Here is a 20208-nt window from a genome sequence, read left to right on the forward strand (position 1 = left end):
AAGCATTCTTCCGACATGATGAATACACTAGAGAACAATTTGAGCGTGATGTGGATTTTATGTTGGCTTGTACGCAATTTCCCCCTGGGAAAAACACTTACTAGGTGAGCACAGAAAACTGTACCCATTTGGACTGAGTTCAGAAGAGTGAACCAAGCCGGGTAAAAATAATGCACAGCTGTCTCACTTCACTGCACGCTAAGAACCACACCCGTCTATTTCTGGTGCTACAACTTTCCACCAGATTTCAGTCCACCCACTTTGCACCACTTCACAAAAACCTTCCAAGCTGCAGTCCCTCTGAAGCCCACTTTAACAAGCAAACCTCAAGTCTTTTTCACAAGGTATTGATGGAATATCTATTTCTTGTAGTGTGTATGCACTTCTTCATTGAACATGTGCGACATTGTGCCACTGCTTTTATTAGCTTATCTTTTCTTCATGTGCAACTGACAGTGTTTTTGAGTATTGTGATCCTAACCCCATTTTTAGCATTTTATGACACAATTCTGCATAGCACAGTAATATTTAGGAACACATATATTACAGTATTTCACAATGTTTTTAAAAATAACATCTTTCAAAGTCTTAGTATCCCTGTTATATATCAGTGGAGAAGTAGCTTGCAAAATTTTAAATGAAGTTTTAATAATGTAACAATTTATTGGAGATACTGTGCTACAAAATATCAGCTTTTTCCATAACCCAAATGAACTTTTTGGCCAACCCAATACTTAGAGGTCATAGACTTCTAAAGCTAGAAGGAGGCTTAAAGATTATGGATCCATGATTTTACTACCAGGATTGTGCAGTTCAGAATACTAAGGTCCAAATAGCTTAAGGGAAACCCCCAAGTGTGAATATCATAATCCCCTCTCTCATTCTGGGCTGAAGAGTTTTCAAGGACTCAAAAAAGGATGTGCTATATTTGTTTTGAACACACATACTGAACACATTAAACGCAAGGCATTATTCTAGGTGTTAGGGATATAAGAGTGAACAACATAGATAAGGTCCTTGCCTTCAAGGGACCTTTCTTACTGAACACATTCTAGAGGATGGAAAAAGATAAATAATTTTTAATAATCTTGATGTGAAGAGCCAATTCATTGGAAAAGACCCTTATGCTGGGAAAGAACGAAGGCAAAAGGAGAAGCGGGCAGCAGAGGATGAGATGGTTAGACAGCATCACCAACTCAATGGACAGGAATCTAAGCAAATACCAGGAGATAGTGGAGAACAGGGGAGCCTGTTGTGCTTCAGTCCACGGGGTCACAAAGAGTCGAACATGACGTAGCACCTCAATAATAACAACAATAATCTTAAAACATGGTAATATTAAAAAGAATGTGCAGAGGACAGGGGAAGGAAAGGTACCTCTACAGACAGTACAGTCACAAACAGACTCTCTAATATCAACTGAGCTGGTAATTAACGATGAGAGAAAGAAGATGAAGAAGATGAGAAAACAGCTGGGTGCTGAAGAGAGAGTGGTCTTAAGCTAGTCATGCAAGAGCAAGAATAGAACGTATCCAAAGCAGAATGAGATTAGATTCAGAGGAATCAGTTCAGGATCAGATCACATATAACCTTAAATTTAGTTTCAGTTTTGTGCAAGGGAAAGCCATTGTAAGGTGGTAAGTAGGGAAGTGACAGTATCCATTTGCAATTTTAAAAGGTTACCAAACTTCGTGGAGAATAGACACAAAAGTTTGGATGGCATGTTTAAAGAAGAAGCCATTTTTCCCCAATAGACTGTTTTGGACCTGAAATAGATATTCTTTAGTTTAAACCAAGGCACTCAAGGTCTCCAAAAGCACTAAAAAGGAAAGTACTAATTTCAGCTAAATCTACAGAATTAAGAGTATCCATGCTAGTGGTAATTCACAAAATGCCATTAAAAAAAGGACAGCTTTTTCCTGCCTTCTGGACATGTGGTAAGGTCCTCTTTGTGCATGCTGTGTGCTAAGTCGCTTCAGTCCTGTCCGACTCTTTGTGACCCCACGGATGGTAGCCCACCAGGCTCCTCTGTCCATGGGATTCTCCAGGCAAGAATACTGGAGTATCATACCCTCCTCCAGGGGCCCTTCCCAACCCAAGGATCCAACCCATGCCTCTTACGTCTCTTGCATTGGCAGGAGGGTTCTTCACCACTAGCACCAGCTGAGTGGCTGGGGAACTTGGGGGGAGAGGACATGACTAGTAACAATGAGTCACCACCATGTGTAACTCAGGTCCTGGGTACCTGGAACTGTAGTGTGAAATCTTTTCTGCTCAACAGAGCAGCCAGTAACATTTAACACGGCAACTGCTCCATCAGTCTGGATCCTGAGTGGTCAGTGATGCATGAATCCCCTGCTAACTGTAATGAACATGTACTTTGAGCAGAAATAAATAAACCTTCAATTAATTAAATTTGGGGAGTTGTTAGTTACCACCACATAACCCAGCCTGTCCTGTTTGCTACAATTCTTCTCCTACGGTTTATAAGGTAAAAATGAAAATATTCTAAGGGGTCAGAGTTTGGAAGAAAAACATCAGGAACATGAACAATAAGGCCATATCATCCTTCTAGTGGGGGCTTCCCTCATGGTTCAGATGGTAAAGAATCCTCCTGTGACTCAGGAGACTTGGTTTCAATCCCTGGGATGGAAAGATCTCCTGGAGAAGGGAATGGCTACCCACTCCAGTATTCTTGCCTGGAGAATCCCATGAACAAGAGGAGCCTGGTGGGCTAGAGTCCATGGAGTCACATGGAGTCAGACGCAACTAAGCACACACATCATCCTGACATAAGGAGCAAGGTGAATCGAGTAGCCAAACAGAAATAGAGCCCAAGGGCTGGACTAGGCACTCTGTTCCATTGATTCACTGTCCATTATTTCCCATTCAAGTATGAACTGTGCATCTGTAACACATCTGTAATGTACCAGACAATCTAAAACCACAGTTGTTACTTACAACATAGAAAGAAACTCTCAGAGAAACAACTCTTGGTTGCTGGGGAGAAGGATGGGAAGAAGAGAGAGGGAGTTTGGGATGGACATGTTCACACTGCAATATTTAAAATGGATAAGCAACAAGGGCCTACTGTATAGTAGGGAACTCTGCTCAGTGTTAATGTGGCAGACTGGATGGGAGGCGAGTTTGGGGGAAAATGGATACATATATGTCTGTATCGCCGAGTCCCTTTGCTGTTCCCCTGAAACTATCACAACATTGTTAATTGGCTATACTCAAATACAAAATACTGTTCATGAGTTCTCAAGGCAAGGATACTCAAGTGGTTTGCCATTCCCTTCTCCAGTGGACCACGTTTTCTCAGAACTCTCCACCATGACCCATCCGTCTTGGGTGGCCCTACATGGCATGGCTCATAGTTTCATTGAGTTAAACAAGGCTGAGCCAAAGACGGAGCCAAAGCAAAAACAACACCCAGCTGTGGATGTGGCTGGTGTGGAAGCAGGTCCGATGCTGTGAAGAGCAATGCTGCACAGGAACCCAGAATGTCAGGTACGCGCATCAAGGCAAATTGGAAGTGGTCAAACAGGGGATGGCAAGGGTGAATGTCAGCATTTTAGGAATCAGCAACTTAAAATGCACTGGAATGGGTGAACTTAACACTTCAGTATTCTTGCCTTGAGAACCCCATGAACAGTATTTTGGTATAGCCAATTGACAATGTTGTGATAGTTTCAAGTGAACAGCTAAGGGACTCAGCGATACAGACATATGTATCCATTTCCCCCCCAAATCCCCTCCCATCCAGGCTGCCACATAACACTGACCATTATACCTACTACTGTGGGCAAGAATCCTTCAGAAGAAATGGAGTAGCCATCACAAGAGTGCTTGGAGTAGCCATCACAAACTGCAGTACTGGGATGCAATCTCAAAAACAACAGAATGATCTCTGTTCATCTCCAAGGCAAAACACTCAATACCACAGTAATCCAAGTCTATGCCCCAACCAGTAATACTGAAGAAGCTGAAGTTGAATGATTCTATGAAGACCTACAAGACCTTCTAGAACTAACACCCAAAAAAGATGTCCTTTTCATTGTAGGGGACTGGAATGCAAAAGTAGGAAGTCAAGAGATACCTGGAGTAACAGGCAAATTTGGCCTTGGAATAGAGAATGAAGCAGGGCAAAGGTTAATAGAGTTTTGCCAATAGAACACAGTGGTCATAGCAAACATCCTCTTCCAACAACACAAGAGAAGACTCTACACATGGACATCACCAGATGGTCAACACCAAAATCAGATTGATTATATTCTTTGCAGCCAAAGATGGAGAAGCTCTATACAGTCAGCAAAAACAAGCCTGGGAGCTGACTGTGGCTCAGATCATGAACTCCTTATTGCCAAATTCAGACTGAAATTGAAGAAAGTAGGGAAAACCACTAGACCATTCAGGTATGACCTAAATCAAATCCCTTATGATTATACAGTGCAAGTGAGAAATAGATTTAAGGGACTAGATCTGACAGAGTGCCTGATGACCTATGGACGGAGGTTCATGATATTGTACAGGAGACAGGGAGCAAAACCATCCCCAACAAAAAGAAATGCAAAAAAAGCAATATGGCTGTCTGAGGAGGCCTTACAAATAGCTGTGAAAAGAAGAGAAGAGAAGAGAAAAGCAAAGGAGAAAAGACAAGATATACCCACTGGAATGCAGAGTTCCAAAGACTATCAAGGAGAGATAAGAAAGCCTTCCTCACCAATCAATGCAAAGAAATCAAGGAAAACAACAGAATGGGAAAGACTAGAGATCTCTTCAAGAAAATCAGAGATACCAAGGGAACATTTCAGGCAAAGATGGGCTCAAAAAAGGACAGAAATGGTAGGGACCTAACAGAAGCAGAAGATATTAAGAAGAGGTGGCAAGAATACACAGGAGAACTGTACAAAAAAGATCTTCATGACCAAGATAATCACGATGGTGTGATCACTCACCTAGAGCCAGACATCCTGGAATGTGAAGTCAAGTGGGCCTTAGGAAGCAGCACTACGAACAAAGCTAGTGGAGGTGATGGAATTCCAGTTGAGCTATTTCAAATCCTGAAATATGATGCTGTGAAAGTGCTGCACTCAATATGCCAGCAAATCTGGGAAACTCAGCAGTGGCCACAGGACTGGAAAAGATCAGTTTTCATTCCAATCCCAAAGAAAGGCAGTGCCAAAGAATGCTCAAACTACCACACAATTGCACTCATCTCACATGCTAGTAAAGTAACGCTCAAAATTCTCCAAGCCAGGCTTCAACAATATGTGAACCGTGAACTTCCAGCTGTTCAAGCTGGTTTTAGAAAAGGCAGAGGAACCAGAGATCAAATTGCCAACATCCGCTGGATCATGGAAAAAGCAAGAGAGTGTCAGCAAAATATCTATTTCTGCTTTATTGACTGTGCCAAAGCCTTTGACTGTGTGGATCACAATAAACTGTGGAAAGTTCTGAAAGAGATGGGAATACCAGACCACCTGACCTGCCTCTTGAGAAACCTATATGCAGGTCAGGAAGCAACAGTTAGAACTGGACATGGAACAACAGACTGGTTCCAAATAAGAAAAGGAGTACATCAAGGCTGTATATTCTCACCCTGCCTATTTAACTTCTATGCAGAGTACATCATGAGAAACGCTGGGCTGGAGGAAGCACAAGCTGGCATCAAGATTGCCAGGAGAAATATCAATAATCTCAGATATGCAGATGACACCACCCTTATGGCAGAAAGTGAAGAGGAACTAAAGAGCCGCTTGATGAAAGTGAAAGAGGAGAGTGAAAAAGCTGGCTTAAAGCTCAACATTCAGAAAACGAAGATCATGGCATTCGGTCCCATCACTTCATGGCAAACAGATGGAGAAACAGTGAAAACAGTGTCAGACTTTATCTTTTTGGGCTTCAAAATCACTGCAGATGGTGACTGCAGCCATGAAATTAAAAGATGCTTGCTCCTTGGAAGAAAAGCTATGACCAACCTAGACAGTATATTAAAGAGCAGAGACATTACTTTGCCAACAAAGGTCCCTCTAGTCAAGGCTATGGTTTTTCCAGTAGCCATGTACGGATGTGAGAGTTGGACTATAAAGAAAGCTGAGCGCCGAAGAATTGATGCTGTTAAACTATGTTGTTGGAGAAGACTCTTGAGAGTCCCTTGGACTGCAAGGAGATCCAACCAGTCCATCCTAAAAGAGATCAGTTCTGGGAGGTCATTGGAAGGACTGTTGTTGAAGCTGAAACTCCAATACTTTAGCCATCTGATGAGAAGAGCTGACTCATTTGAAAAGACCCTGATGCTAGGAAAGATTCAAGGTCGGTGGAGAAGGGGATGACAGAAGATGAGATGGTTGGATAGCATCACTGACTCAATGGACATGAGTTTGCGTAAACTCCGGCAGTTGGTGATGGACAGAGAGGCCTGGCCTGCTGCAGTCCATGGGGTCACAGAGTCGGACATGACTAAGCGACTGAACTGAACTGAAATACAAAATAAAGCGTCTAAAAAAATAAAATAAAACACAGTCATAAGATAGCTAAGGCCACTGCCTCATGGAGTTTATAAACTGACAGAGATATCAACAGTTGTATCAGTTTTCTTCAATTTTCCAGCAAGTTTTCAATCGAGTACTTACTTCCTTTAAAAATCAAGAACAACCTTAATTTGGCATTTCTTCAATTACTCAGTTTATCTTTGTTAAAAACTAAATGACTCATTGGAAACGCATCATAGAGCAACTGTGTGGTTTCCTTTACTCACAGAACTACCAGTTAGATCTGTGGGAAAAGACTACACGACTGAGCTGCCAAGAAAACTGTGAAAACCCTAACGAACAGTTTTTAGCTTAGGTACTGGCATATCCCAACAATCTGTGCTGCCCTAAGGTGTGGCAATGAAGCTAAAGGGTCAGATCCGGTGGAAATCTGAAGATGCTATGCTCTGAAGATAAAAGGGCCCACACACTAAAAAACGTAGGTGTCTCTAGAAGCTGGAAAAGGCAAAGAAAAGGACTTTCCTCCAGAGCTTCCAAAGGAAACACACTCCTGTTGACACACTGATTTTAGGACTTCTGACCTCCCGGACTATAAGATGATAAATTTGTGTGGTCTCAAGTCACCAAGCTTGTGGTAAGGTGCTCCACGGCAACAGGAAACTAACTCACCCATCTTTACCAGTAAACCACCTATTCCTCTGATCTCAGGTCAAATGTAGTTTTCAAGACTAAACTCTTTAATTAATACTCCTTCTATTCATTCTCAAATCATCCTTCACATCATTAACACTGTTTAACTATACAACTGTTCATATAATTGATTATTTGACTAAAGCATTCTTCCTTTAGCAGAATGAGGATCACAAGACTAGGAATCACATCTGATTTTGTGTACTGAAACTCACACAAGTGCATGGACTTTTTTTTCTTTTGGCTGCTCTGGGTCTTGGTTGCAGCCTGCGTTCGCCACAACCTTTCGCTGTGGCATGCTGACCCTTAGTTGAGGCATGTGGGATCTAGCTCTAACCCAGCCTGCCTGCGCTGGGAGCACAGAGTCTGAGCCACTGGACCGCGAGAGGAGTCTCCCCATTTTCCCTTTTAACGTCAGCAAATATTTAAAGAATTACCCACTGTCCTCTACCAATCAGTAATGCCATTCTGATAGGTAACCTGTGGAGGGTCTTTTTTCAACCTCCTTGCCCAGCAGTGAGTCCTTCATCTGAAGATGCGTGTGTTTCTTCAATCAAAGAAATTTTCTTCTACTATTTATTTGATTATTTCTCCCCCTCACTCTCTTTGTTCTCTTTCTCATATTCCTATTAGATAAATGTCAGAATGTTTGTCTGAACTCTTTGTATCCTTTCTGTTGCATTCCAGAAGAACTCCACAGCCAGCTCCATCTTTCTGATCACTAATTTGATCTTCAGCTATAACTATCCTTACAATATGGAAACTTAAAAATACAAATGTCAAAATAAAAACACAAAGATGTCTAACCGATGCTTTTATAAATAGTCCCTTATGAGCTGTCACCTCTAATCCCTGTGAAAATATGTCTTAATATTACAGTCTGCTTGCTCTGTGAGTCATTAAGTCATTCATGATGTTGGTTTTCTTAACTATCTGGGAACCCTAGTTATATAAGAGGGCCTTTGACCCATCTGTGCTCGCTGTGCCTGTTTATTGCAGATCTCAATCTGCGGGAGGATGGGTGGATGTGAGAATTCCTTTCCTGAGGAGGTCAGTAGCTGCCCTGACCATCTTCTCCCCCTTTACTCCGAGAAGGATGCACTGGTTGAGTAGTGATCCTTAATCAGCCTAACCTCGGAAGAACAGAATTGTAAGCAAAAAGCAGTTTTCTTTGATCTGGAACAACTGAAGCCCCTGGGGTCTTCTCTGGCAGTCTAGTGGTTAAGACTTTGTGCTTTCAACGCACGGGGAGGAGGTTCAGTCCCATACGCCAAGTGGTGTGGCCAAAAAATTTAAAAATTTAAAAAAAAAAAAAAAAGGCTCACTGGGGAGTTCACAAAAAAATAATTTAAATAAATAAATAAACTGAAGTTCTTCATGTACAGTGCCTAGATAGGTTTTAGGGCTCCACAAAACCCCAGAAATTACATACAAAATCACTTTTCTAGGAGAATGTTTCTAAGTAGAAGGTTAATAGCTTTCCTAACATAACTAAAGGATTATATTACTTGAAAAATATTAACCATTGCCTAAAGATAAAGGAAGAAAAATTTTTAAAGAAAATCTGCAGGTTTTCTTGGTTGTTTTTCCCCAAGTTGTCTGCTTTTTCTATCTTTAGAAAACAGTTTCAGCTTAATAAGACTGTTAACTACTGAGAGGCTGGTTGACTAAGATTTTATTATATTTATGATGAAAAAATCTTTAACAAATGGGATAGAAACAGCAACTTCAAAACAGAGAGAGAATGTCACATTCATGAAACAAGAAGAACTGACTATAAAAGAACCTATAAGAGATCTTAGAGGTCTTAAATAACTTTAAAAATACTTCTGCTTTCTTTTGATTTGATTCTTATTAATAAATAAATAGTCTAAAACAACAAATGCATGAAATGGCTATGGCATCTTACCCAGATGGTGATTTTTTTTTAATAAACTAAAACTTTTATTAAAGTTTTATTAGTAAGCATATTGAATGCTACAAGATTCACAAATGGCTCTTTTGCACAAGGATGCTGGTATAAATTAATTTTATTTATATAATATACAAATATTTAATTTGCTTTTAACTATTTAAATGGAGACTATTCAACTAAGAGTACTAATGTGCATTTTTCCCTTTTCCTCTTATTTTTAAATTATTTTTTAAGTAGATAAATTAAGATTTTAGTTGGAGTTGCAATATCAAACTCTCAAAAATTGACAGAATGAAGAGACAGAAATGTAGAAGGATATAGTAGACCTGAAAAGCACCATGAACCAACTGAACATAATTAAGATTTATACAATTTTCACACAATAGTAGGATACAAATTCAAGTTCCCATAGACTATAAACTAGGAGACACTGGAATATATCCAGGGATAAAAACAATTTTATGGTCTAAAGGCATTGAAATCATACAGAGTGTGTTCTTATCACTGTGGATTAATGTTAGAAATCAGTATCAAAAGATATTTGAAAATAACCTGTGTATTTTCAAGTGCAATGTGACATTTACAAAGAGATATTTGACTTAGCCGTTGAAAGCCTCAGTAAAGTTAATACCACATAACACTCCAAGACACAGTTCTGACCAGCAACGCAACTACAGTAGGAAACGAAATAAACATACCTCCAGTCCGTCCATTTCCAATCTGTACGGCAGGGTGAAGGCTTCCTTCATTTTGCAATAAATGAGGCAAATGATAATAAATACTTGGCACTTGAAGAGACTTTTTGCTTGTTAACTCCTTTAATATCTTTAGGGTATCATCTGAAACACAGAAGTATAATCATTCCATGGTAATACCTTACTTTTAGATGTTATGGGTGCTACCACGACAGCAGTAAAAATACATGAAAACTAAAAGAATTTTCTTTCCTAAATTTTTCTCTCATGCTGTGGTGAGTTAGATTCCCATGGCACTTGCAACCAGAGTCTCACAGAGTCATGATGTTGAGAATAGTCTAGATAAAGCTAGAAATGTGAGTTAAGGCACTATAAGAAGGTGGAACATGGACTCCTCATCTTTGTAATATGTCAGAACTCAAGCCCAGGGAGACAGACTTTAAACAAGTGACCCATTCATAAAATGTAATAATAATAAATACAATCACCACCAGTAGCTTCCACTTTTTTATGCTACTACATTTGCCAAAAATTTCACATGGAAGATTTTTCTTTTAATTCAAGTACAATAATTTAAACAACAGAAGTTGAGAATCTTTGGTACTGTTCATAACTTTAAAATCATTTTTCAGTTTTTATGAGAGGAACCAATGAACCATTTAATATAATATGAGAATAAAACCTTGATAGGATAAGGAATATTGTTTTAAAATTCCACTGAACTAGAACTTAACTTTTGACATAAGAAAGTAAGCAGTAAGGACTGTTAGCCTCGACAATAATTTCATATAAGACAATATGAAAACTCCATTAAAATATTCCAAAAATTCAGAACCAAAAATTCACAGAAGAAATGCAAAAGGACTATCATACATGAAATTCAAGTTTAATCTTATGCTAAAGCAACAACTACAAATCACAAGACAACAATATTCACCTTCAAATTAAATCAGCAGATTATATAATATATTAAATTGTGGTGATAATATAATAAATGTTTCAGCTATTGAGAACAGCATAAAAACCCCGAAAACATTTTTATCCTATTGTTCAGTAATTTCCCTTTTAGGAATTTAACTTTTATGAATTCCAAGTACCTATTGTAAAACTATGTCTTTTTTATTTCTTGTAAGTCATACTTAAGAGCACTAATTGCTTCAAATAGCTCAAAGATTCCCCAGAGTTCATCTGAAGTCCATACAAGTCACAACAGAAAGGATCATAAACACCGAGTTAAATTTTAGCCTCATACTGTATGTTTTTAAAAAGATGCTGTTTCTTCACTATTGTTAATAAAACATATATAACTGAAATTTAACAATATTACTCTCTTTAAATCAAATTTAGCAATTAATAAAATTGTTTTATAATTAGCAACAATAGAAAGAGTTTTGCATGGTGATTTTTCTCTCTGCAGAGGTTAACAAATGCTGGCTGATAAGCAACTGTAGACAGCTTTCAAAGAGAATAGTTCACATAACTCTTTGAAAATATAATCTTTCCATAAAACAAAAACAGTGCCTGTACCTGAAAACTTATTCACTGTATCCTTACTTCTGTTTGTTTCTGCTTCCACACGCTTGAATTGCTGTACAATGGCACTGAGTTCAGAAGAGCGCTGAGAGATTCTATGTTCAGCTATTCGGAGACGCTCTTTCAGGGCAAGAAATTCTCGTTGATAAGCAATCACTTTTTCTAAAAACAAAACTAGACGTTATTAGTGCATTTCTTAAAAAAAAAAAAAAAACATAAAAACACCATTATAATCAAAACTGAACTGTAACAGCAGAAATTTTAAAGCTGCACTTTTCAGAAACAGATACTCATTTTTTAATTCACTGAGACAGAACTGAAAATAAAAAAGAGTCTGAGCTAACAAAGTAGTGACAAAGCCACCAGTAACACAGTGCTATCAATATCTGTAAGAATGTGAGCACTTTCTAATTAGCACTTTGGAAACTTGAAGATAGGGAGAAAAAGACAACGTTTTTGGAACTAACACTTCACGCATGATACCAACATCATTTCTTAAAAGGTACAGACGACCATAAAGACCCTATTTGTAAGAAAGTAGAGATGAATCACTGAAACTGATGATAATATATCTAATAATATAATGAATATAACATTTATAGCATAACCATCCACATCCATAGGCTGTTTCTTCTGTACTTTCTATTCAGCAAAAATTTCCGCAGGCCAGACTGGCGTCAAATTCCTAATGCCTAACAAATCACTCAGGTAGATGTAAGACGCCAACAGTCCATTATTTCAGGGACTTCCCTGGTGATCCAGTGGCTAAGACTCTGCTCTCCTAATGCAGGGGGCCTGGGTTTGATCCCTGGTCAGGGAACTAGATCCCACATGTGGCAACTAAGAGGCGTAGCCAAAAACATAAATACAATTTTTTTAAAAAGTCAATTACTTGAATTTGAGACAATCGCACATCAGGAAAGCCTACTCTGGGAAATACAAGGGGGTAAATGTAAACACTGAAATAACAGAACAAGACAGCTTATATACAAAGTACACCATGTATAGAGGCCCCAAGACAGAACTGGACACCAAAATCTAAGAGATCTCAGAAAAGAAACCATGCGTTTATCTTGATCAGCCACGCTGAAAGGGAGCGGAGGCTGGTGAAGCAATTTCCACAACCTCATTAAACCAGAACGGTTTGGTATCTCTATCAAGCTAGATAATCAAAGGCTACTACTAATTTGACATCTAAATGAAACAAATCTTGGAAAGACTACTTTTAATTCATATTGTAATCTCAGTTTTACTTAAGGATGGACTCAGTAAGAAAGAGAATTAAGGAAAAGAAATCTTCCTGTTTCATAAAGCTAGTCTTAAAAAACAGTCAATTGCCTTATACCTTGTCCCTTACATAAAGGACCACACAGTAAATATCACGTAAGAATTTTGTGGCAAATAAGGTCTTCCTGCTTAACTGTCATGTTTCCTTGTATTGAACAATGTAAACAGCTTTAGTTTCCTTAATTTGCTAGCTGTAGGAGGGAAGGAAGGAGGCAGGAGTTGTGATTAGGAAAGGGTATACGGGGAGTCTCAACGTGCCAACAAGGTTCTAGTCATTGGCCTGGCTAGTGGTTATATAAAATTCATTACGATACATTCATGGTCTAGGTACTTTTCCATACATGTACATTCACAACAAAAGAAATGTTACACAAATACTATTCACAAACACAAAACTATTAACAATTATACGGTAAGAGGCACTCAAGGGTTATATGATAAAAAACGATATGCCTAAAAAATTAAATTGAAAAAAATCTATAAGCCTCTTCCTAGAGTCTGTAATGGAAGAAAAAAAAATTAGTTATTAATGCTAAGTGGGAAAACCTAATCTTGCAAAAAATAAAAAAAGATAAACCCTACCCTAAGCTAAATAATAAATGCAACGCCTTTCAAAATAGCAAAAGAATTTGGAACTTCACTTTTGACACGTCATCCTAAACTTCATGTAGAAGAATGTTTTTAAAAGGTTCAAAAAATCTAGAAGCAGTAACAGGGAACTTACTCTGAGATCAGAATGCACTATATGGCTCTAGAAATGAACACCACGTTGACTGCCAGGTGCAGACAGTGGGGACCAAGGCTGACCACACCAAGCAGACTGTGTCCAAAATTAGCTCGCGTGAACTATCCTGTGAGTTCTTCCCTCTTTACCTCTTACCACCGACAAGGTGCCAAGATAGTGGCTTCTAGACACCTGCCACTAATAAAGGATTAGAACCCTTTGAAGAAATAACTTTAAGATAAACTTGGCGCACACTTGGGTCAAGTAAGAAAATGTTATTTAAAAAAGAAAAGCAGGCCAAGGGAATTCCCTGGTGGTCCAGTGGTTAAGACTCTGCACTTTCGACGCAAGGGGTTTGATCCTTGGTTGGGGAACTAAGATCTCACATGCTCTGCAGCATGGCCAAATAAATAAAGAAAGAATATACTTCAACTTAAAAAACAAGACAGGATATGTCAAAAGGACACAGGAAGCTCCCTGAGGGGCTCTCACTGGCCAAATTCAGGGCAATTTAAGTATCAGAACAAAGGAGATCAGTCCTGGGTGTTCTTTGGAAGGAATGATGCTAAAGCTGAAACTCCAGTACTCTGGCCACCTGATGTGAAGAGTTGACTCATTGGAAAAGACCGTGATGCTGGGAGGGATTGGGGGCAGGAGGAGAAGGGGACGACAGAGGATGAGATGGCTGGATGGCATCACTGACTCGGTGGACCTGAGTTTGAGTGAACTCCGGGAGTTGGTGATGGACGGGGAGGCATGGCGTGCTGCAATTCATGGGGTCGCAGAGTCGGACACAAATGAGTGACTGAACTGAACTGAATGACTTTTAACCCCCTAAATAAAGTATGAATCTGTGAGTCCATTTTAATAAATAACAATCAACAGATGACAGAAAAGTGTTTCTTACAATGGAATGCCAGCTTCTAAATTATGAAAAACGGATGAATGTTAGAAAATCACCCCTTTGCAACTGTCCAAGCAATAACAGATTTGAGTGAGAATCAAACATGGATGCAAGACAAAGAAAGACAAACATTGTAAGATACAACTAAATACAAACGACAGTCCTGGATGGGATCCTGAACAGAAAAAAAATAAATAAATAAATGCTATACAGAACACTCTTGGGACAAACTAATAGGAGAGAGACTACCGGGACTTCCCAGCAGTCCAGTGACTAAGACTTCACCTTCCAATGCAGGGGATGCAAGCTCTATCCCATGTCAGGGAACTCAGATACCACATGTGTCATGGTGTGGCGCAAAGATTTTTTTTTTAAAAAGAAGACTACAGAGTATGTAACATGGTGCATAAATTTTTAAAACTTGACACCTGACTGTAGCAAAGTGAGAGAATTCCCTGTTCTTAGGAAATCCAATTATTCAGGAGTAAAAAGGCATGATTTCTGTAATGTACTTTCACCTGGTTCTGAAAAGAAACGAGTTTCTACAGACGGATAAAACAACAAGAGGCAACATGTTCACAATACGTAAAACGCACAGAAAAGTTATAACTCCATCTTAGTTGAAACTTTTTAAAAAATAAGGCGTTTTTTAAAAGTAAGCAGGAGGACGGGATGGCATACAGGTTTGGTCTTTCAGCAGCTCTTCTGTGGTAGGAGGGATGTGGGCCTGAGGCCACTCTCTGCCCTACATGCACGTCTTGGTACTTTTGGAAACTACCTTCCCAGAGGCCAGCCTCACCAAGCAGGGAGACCAGCCAGTACCAGCAGAGGAAAGACCCTCACTCCAAATTCCAATCTGCCTCCCCCACTTTGAGGTGAAGTGGCCATGCTTTTGAAAAGATGTTTTGGGTTGAGAGTCACACACATTTTCTTTCAGATTCAGACACTACGGCTACTCTTATCCACAACATATAGATAGCTATCAAAGTGTTCAAAATGGGTCATCTCCCTTCTCGTTCCCATCTGTTCTTTGCTTCTAACTCCACCCTTTCATAATAAAAGTGTTCTCTCTTGGGAGTTTGGGATTAGCCAGTACAAACTATTATAGAGAACGGATAAACAATAAAGTCCTACTGTAGGGCAGAGGGACTTCTATTCAATATCCTGTGATAAACCATAATGAAAAAGAATACTAAACAGGCATGTATATATATATATAACTAAATCAGTTTGCTGTACACCTGAAACCAACACAATACTGTAAATCAACTACACTCTAATAAAATAAACTTTAAAAAGTGTGCTCTCCATGACATCAGAGCAAGTCTACACTACCTAAGTCAAGACTTTGTGCAGTAAAGCTCTCAGCTAGTCCTGCTTGGAATTCCAAGGGACACCACTGACTCTTGTAATCAGGGAACAGTTACACATGGTTTTCCTACAACCATCCCTCCCAGCGTATCCTCCACTGTCCACCCGAACACAGGATTACTAGTGACTTCCAGAATTTTCTCCATGCGTATTTTCCATAGTACCACCTTACTCTCTTGGGGAGAGTGGCTTACCAGCTCTCAGAAAAAGTTCAAGCTCTATCATAATAGAGAAAAACCTCCATCAAATTAGTGATATGTGTTTGACGATGTCCTGTTTTCAATATTACTGACCAAATGTTTATTTCTGTATTTCTTTGAATCATGTCGATCTGTTTCTATGGGAGAAACTGGCAGGAAGCCATGAGGGAACTTTTACACAACCTTACTGAAAGTCCCTGGTTTGGGTCACTGGCTTGTTTTCATTGAAGACTGAATCTAGCTTCTTTTTTCTTAATTGTAGAAAAGCACATACCCACATTAGACATTAAAAGTATAAATCACATTCCGTGAACCTAAGAATCTGAAACATACAAAATTTCTAAAGAAATCACTTTCATTTCTTTAAATCAGTAATCAAGTCAGTTCTCCAATGAAAAGAGTACCTTTAGGTTTTCAAAGAATTACTAGCTGAACCACATGAAACTGCTGGTGTTTGAACATTTTTGACAAAAAAAAAATGGTAATTTCATACGGTTCAACAATAATAGCTTCAGACTCAACAATTTAAAAATCTATAAATAGTACAGGTGAAAAGTTAACACAAAGAAGCACTCACTAATAACTAATACCCAATATGTAGTACATAAAAGTCAAACAGAAAACTTTTTTTCATCGTTATCAGCAAGATGTTGGGTGGTACTACTTAATTCTATGAGCTAACATTTAAAAACTGGCTTTTTATGTTGAAATTAAAATTATCAAAAATTAAACATACTTTTAAATGTTTTAATTTTAGTATTTATTAAATAATAAAATTCTGGCACTGGAAAGAAGGTTGACAAACCATCTGATCCATCCCTCTGTTCTTTGGTACTACACTGAACTATTCCATACAGAAAAAGTTTTTCTTAAATATATAAAAACCCCCTGTAACAGATTCTAAAATTTAACAAGCTGCACACTTCAAAAAGTCACTGCTTTTGACAACATTTTATTCCACCTTCATCATTCTTATACAACCATTTTTAAAGAGAAAGGAGAAGGCCTATATGAAATTATGGATACTTTCCCATGAACAGATCTCTTAGAGAAAAAAATGAAGTAACTGGATTCAGAAGATAGTTTAGGGGACTAAAGCCTAGAAAAGTCAAAGCCAGGAGACCAAATGAAACAGGCTAGAAGAACAGAATCTGAAGATGTTTTAAGGAGAACGGAGAGCTAAAAATCACAAACAAGGGGTGGTATCTCACTGCTTCTCTAACCTTTTTGTGCATCAGAACCACCAGAAAGAGCCTGTCAAACATAAGATTCAGGCCCCACCCTCCACAGATTCTGATTCAGTAGGTCTGACATGTGTATGCTCAGGTGTGTCTGACTCTCTGTGATGCTATGAACTGTAGCCCGCCAGGCTCCTCGGTCCATGAGATTTTCCAGGCAAGAATACTGGAGTGGGTTGCCATTTCCTTCTCCAGTCTGACACAGGGCCTGAGAATTTCTAACAAGCTCCAAGTTGATGCTGAGCCACTGGGTGAGCAGCACTGAGGGACCCAATACTGTCCTCAACGTAGGTCTAGACTCCAGCAGCCTGCAAATTAATGCTGTTCTGCCCTACTCCCTTCCCTCCTCATGTAAGAAGCAAAAAGAAAACTCGGGGCACTCACTGTTATGTAATTCCTTGGGTCCCAAGATCTCGTCTCTCATCTCTCAAGAGATGAGATATTAAGAGCTCCGAGGAGAAGAGGGGTTCATCCAAAATTTTAGGTCCATAATCCTCAATTCAGGGACTTCCCTGGTGGTCCAGGGGTTAAGCATTCGCCTTGCAATGCAGGGGACGCAGGTCTGATCCCTGGTCAGGGAACTAAGATGCCCCATGACAGGGAGCAACTAACCCCATGCACCGCAGCTAGAGAGCCTGAGCACCACAGCTTAAGGAGCCCACGGGCCGCACCGAGGACCCCATGCACTGCAACCAAGACTGACGCAGCTAAATAAATACACCGTTCTAAAAAAAAATTCTGAAGTTACACTTGGGGACAGAAAGGATTTTGAAACATTCAGCCAACACCTATTTACAAGGTCTCTTTTAAGAGTTACAGGAATGAACAAGATCACTGCCTACTTCTGGAGTCTTTCAGTCAGAACCCATGATATAAACATGAACTGTGAAGAGAACTTGTACCCTTCTAAACTCAAAAGGGAAAATGGGGCTCACAGATATATATAATCATGTATTTTATTTATATTAAAACAAAGAATATAATTCAATTTGTTCCCCTACACGATGTTTTCACTATGCTTATACAACAGGACCCTAAGTAGTGAATAACAGATATGCTACAGCTGAAGAGTCTTCTGGAACATGATCACTATTTGTCAGCTGTCCCCTAAAGTAATATAATTATTAACGATGTCATTCAAAACAAAACAAACTTCCAAGTAGAGGTTTAACAGGTAAAAATCTATCCACTGACCTCGTAAAGCACAAAACTTTAAGATATAAAATGATGTTGCATATACCTATAACCCACACTTTCTTAGAAATATTATCTTCATCTAAATAGTTGCAATCACTTCCCTTGATTTCCCTTGAAGACAGGGTAATCTCTTTTTAGGAATTTTACTATCAAGTCCCAAAGTCCATTATCATTTTGAAATGAGAAGAAAATTAATACTTTGCATAACCTAGGATAAAGGTACTTAACCATAACAACAGTTCTTTACTTCTAAAAAATATAAATGATTTTATGCAACCTAATTTTGTCAAATTCAATAAGCCCTAAGGAACTCAGGGTAAAAATCACCAGATGATTATTAACTATTTTCCTTAAGAACTTAAACTTATTGGCAGACATTTTCCATAAAGGTGTCACTTTGCTCCCAAAAGGAAAAAAAAAATTGTATTCTAAAATATAGGGGTTTCCCTGATAGCTCAGTTGGTAAAAAATCCACCTGCAATGTAGGAGACCCCGATTTGATTCCTGGGTCAGGAAGATCCTCTGGAGAAGGAACAGGCTACCCACAACAGTATTCTGGCCTGGAGAATTCACAGAGTCAGACACGACTTAGTGAAATATATAACGGTATATATTTTTCTACAAAGAATCTTTCAAGACAGAGCATTTTATTCATTAGAATCACCTTTACTTAAAAAGAAAAATACTGGTAATTAATCAATTCTACCCAGTGGACTGGCTCTACTAATGAACGTGCTAGCTGGACATGACTACTCCTTTTATGACCAACTTCATGATTCTTTCTTCCATCTCCTCACTTTCCTCTTTTCCTCATTTTCCACCTTTTCCCCTTCCTATTCTTCTGTAAAACTCTTTTCAAATTCTTCTTCTCTGTGTCTTTTCAGACTTTTCATTTTCAACCACAAGCTTCACACCTCTCACTTCTTCTTTCACATATTTATGCTCCCCCATCCACTCCACGAGATCCTTCTCTGTTGTCTGTTTCAAATTACCAAGCACTTTATTCTCCAATTGACGTAAATAGGCCACTTGCCTGGAGACCCTAACTTTGCAGTCTTTTGTAATCTTAATGAATACAAAAGAAAATTTAGGATTTTTCCTTCTTGTACTCATCATGGCAAAGAGAAGAAAACTGCCAGAGGAAAATGTTTCATAATGATTAAGATAAATCAGAACATGAATGTGGAACTCTAAACTTGACAGTGTTGGTCAATTCAATCATAAAAGTGAAATCTCATACTACAAGTCTTCAGATGACAATATCCTAAATGACTTTTCTCAGGTTCAAGATCAGGATTTCCAATTACAGACCAAAACAGAGTAGACACATTTCTCCCTATCCTTCACACCAAGTGCAATGAAAACCCTGCACATTATATATTAAGCGTACAGAAAACTCTATACAGCAGGAAGAAGGCAGCAGCCAGAAGAGATCTTGGCACCCAAGGAATTACATAACAGTGAGTGCCCTGAGTTTTCTTTTTGCTTCTTACATTCCAGACTGGCATCAGAGAAGCCAGCATCTTGGAAACACCAACAGGAGGGCACAAAAATGCCCCAAGAAAGTCTCACTCTGTCTAGCCTAAGTCCAAGGATGGCCTAGCAAGACAGAAAAGATGTTCTACAATAACTGTTCTATTTCAGTCAAAGACTATGAAAAAAAAGGTCCCATCTCTGCCCTACAGGCAAAGGCCATGAAGGGAGCCTAGACGTCCACCCCCGCCTAACTGTAACAAGGACACAGACACAAAGACACACACAGACACACAGACACACACCCCACACACACACAGACACACACAGACACACACACAGACACACACACACCACACACACACACACACACCACACACCACACACACCACACAGACACACACACACAGACACACACACACACCACACAGACACACACACACAGACACACACAGACACATACACACCACACAAACACACACAC

The 20208-nt window shown here is 39.1% G+C and overlaps 1 protein-coding gene across 1 annotated transcript in view; it reads right to left on the bottom strand.

Moving 5' to 3' along the window:
• The window catches only part of MGAT4A (alpha-1,3-mannosyl-glycoprotein 4-beta-N-acetylglucosaminyltransferase A), a 113360-nt gene that overhangs the window by 51859 nt on the left and 41293 nt on the right, over window positions 1–20208 (bottom strand). The window contains exons 2-3 of the mRNA XM_052648829.1: window positions 11325–11492; window positions 9801–9941 (exon numbers count right to left, since the gene is read on the bottom strand). Of these exons, the coding sequence (XP_052504789.1) occupies window positions 9801–9941; window positions 11325–11492 (309 nt within the window). The remainder of the gene's footprint in view (window positions 1–9800; window positions 9942–11324; window positions 11493–20208) is intronic.

The sequence above is a fragment of the Budorcas taxicolor genome, chromosome 11 (genome assembly GCF_023091745.1).
Source record: "Budorcas taxicolor isolate Tak-1 chromosome 11, Takin1.1, whole genome shotgun sequence".
In the NCBI taxonomy this organism is placed as follows: Eukaryota; Metazoa; Chordata; class Mammalia; order Artiodactyla; family Bovidae; genus Budorcas; species Budorcas taxicolor.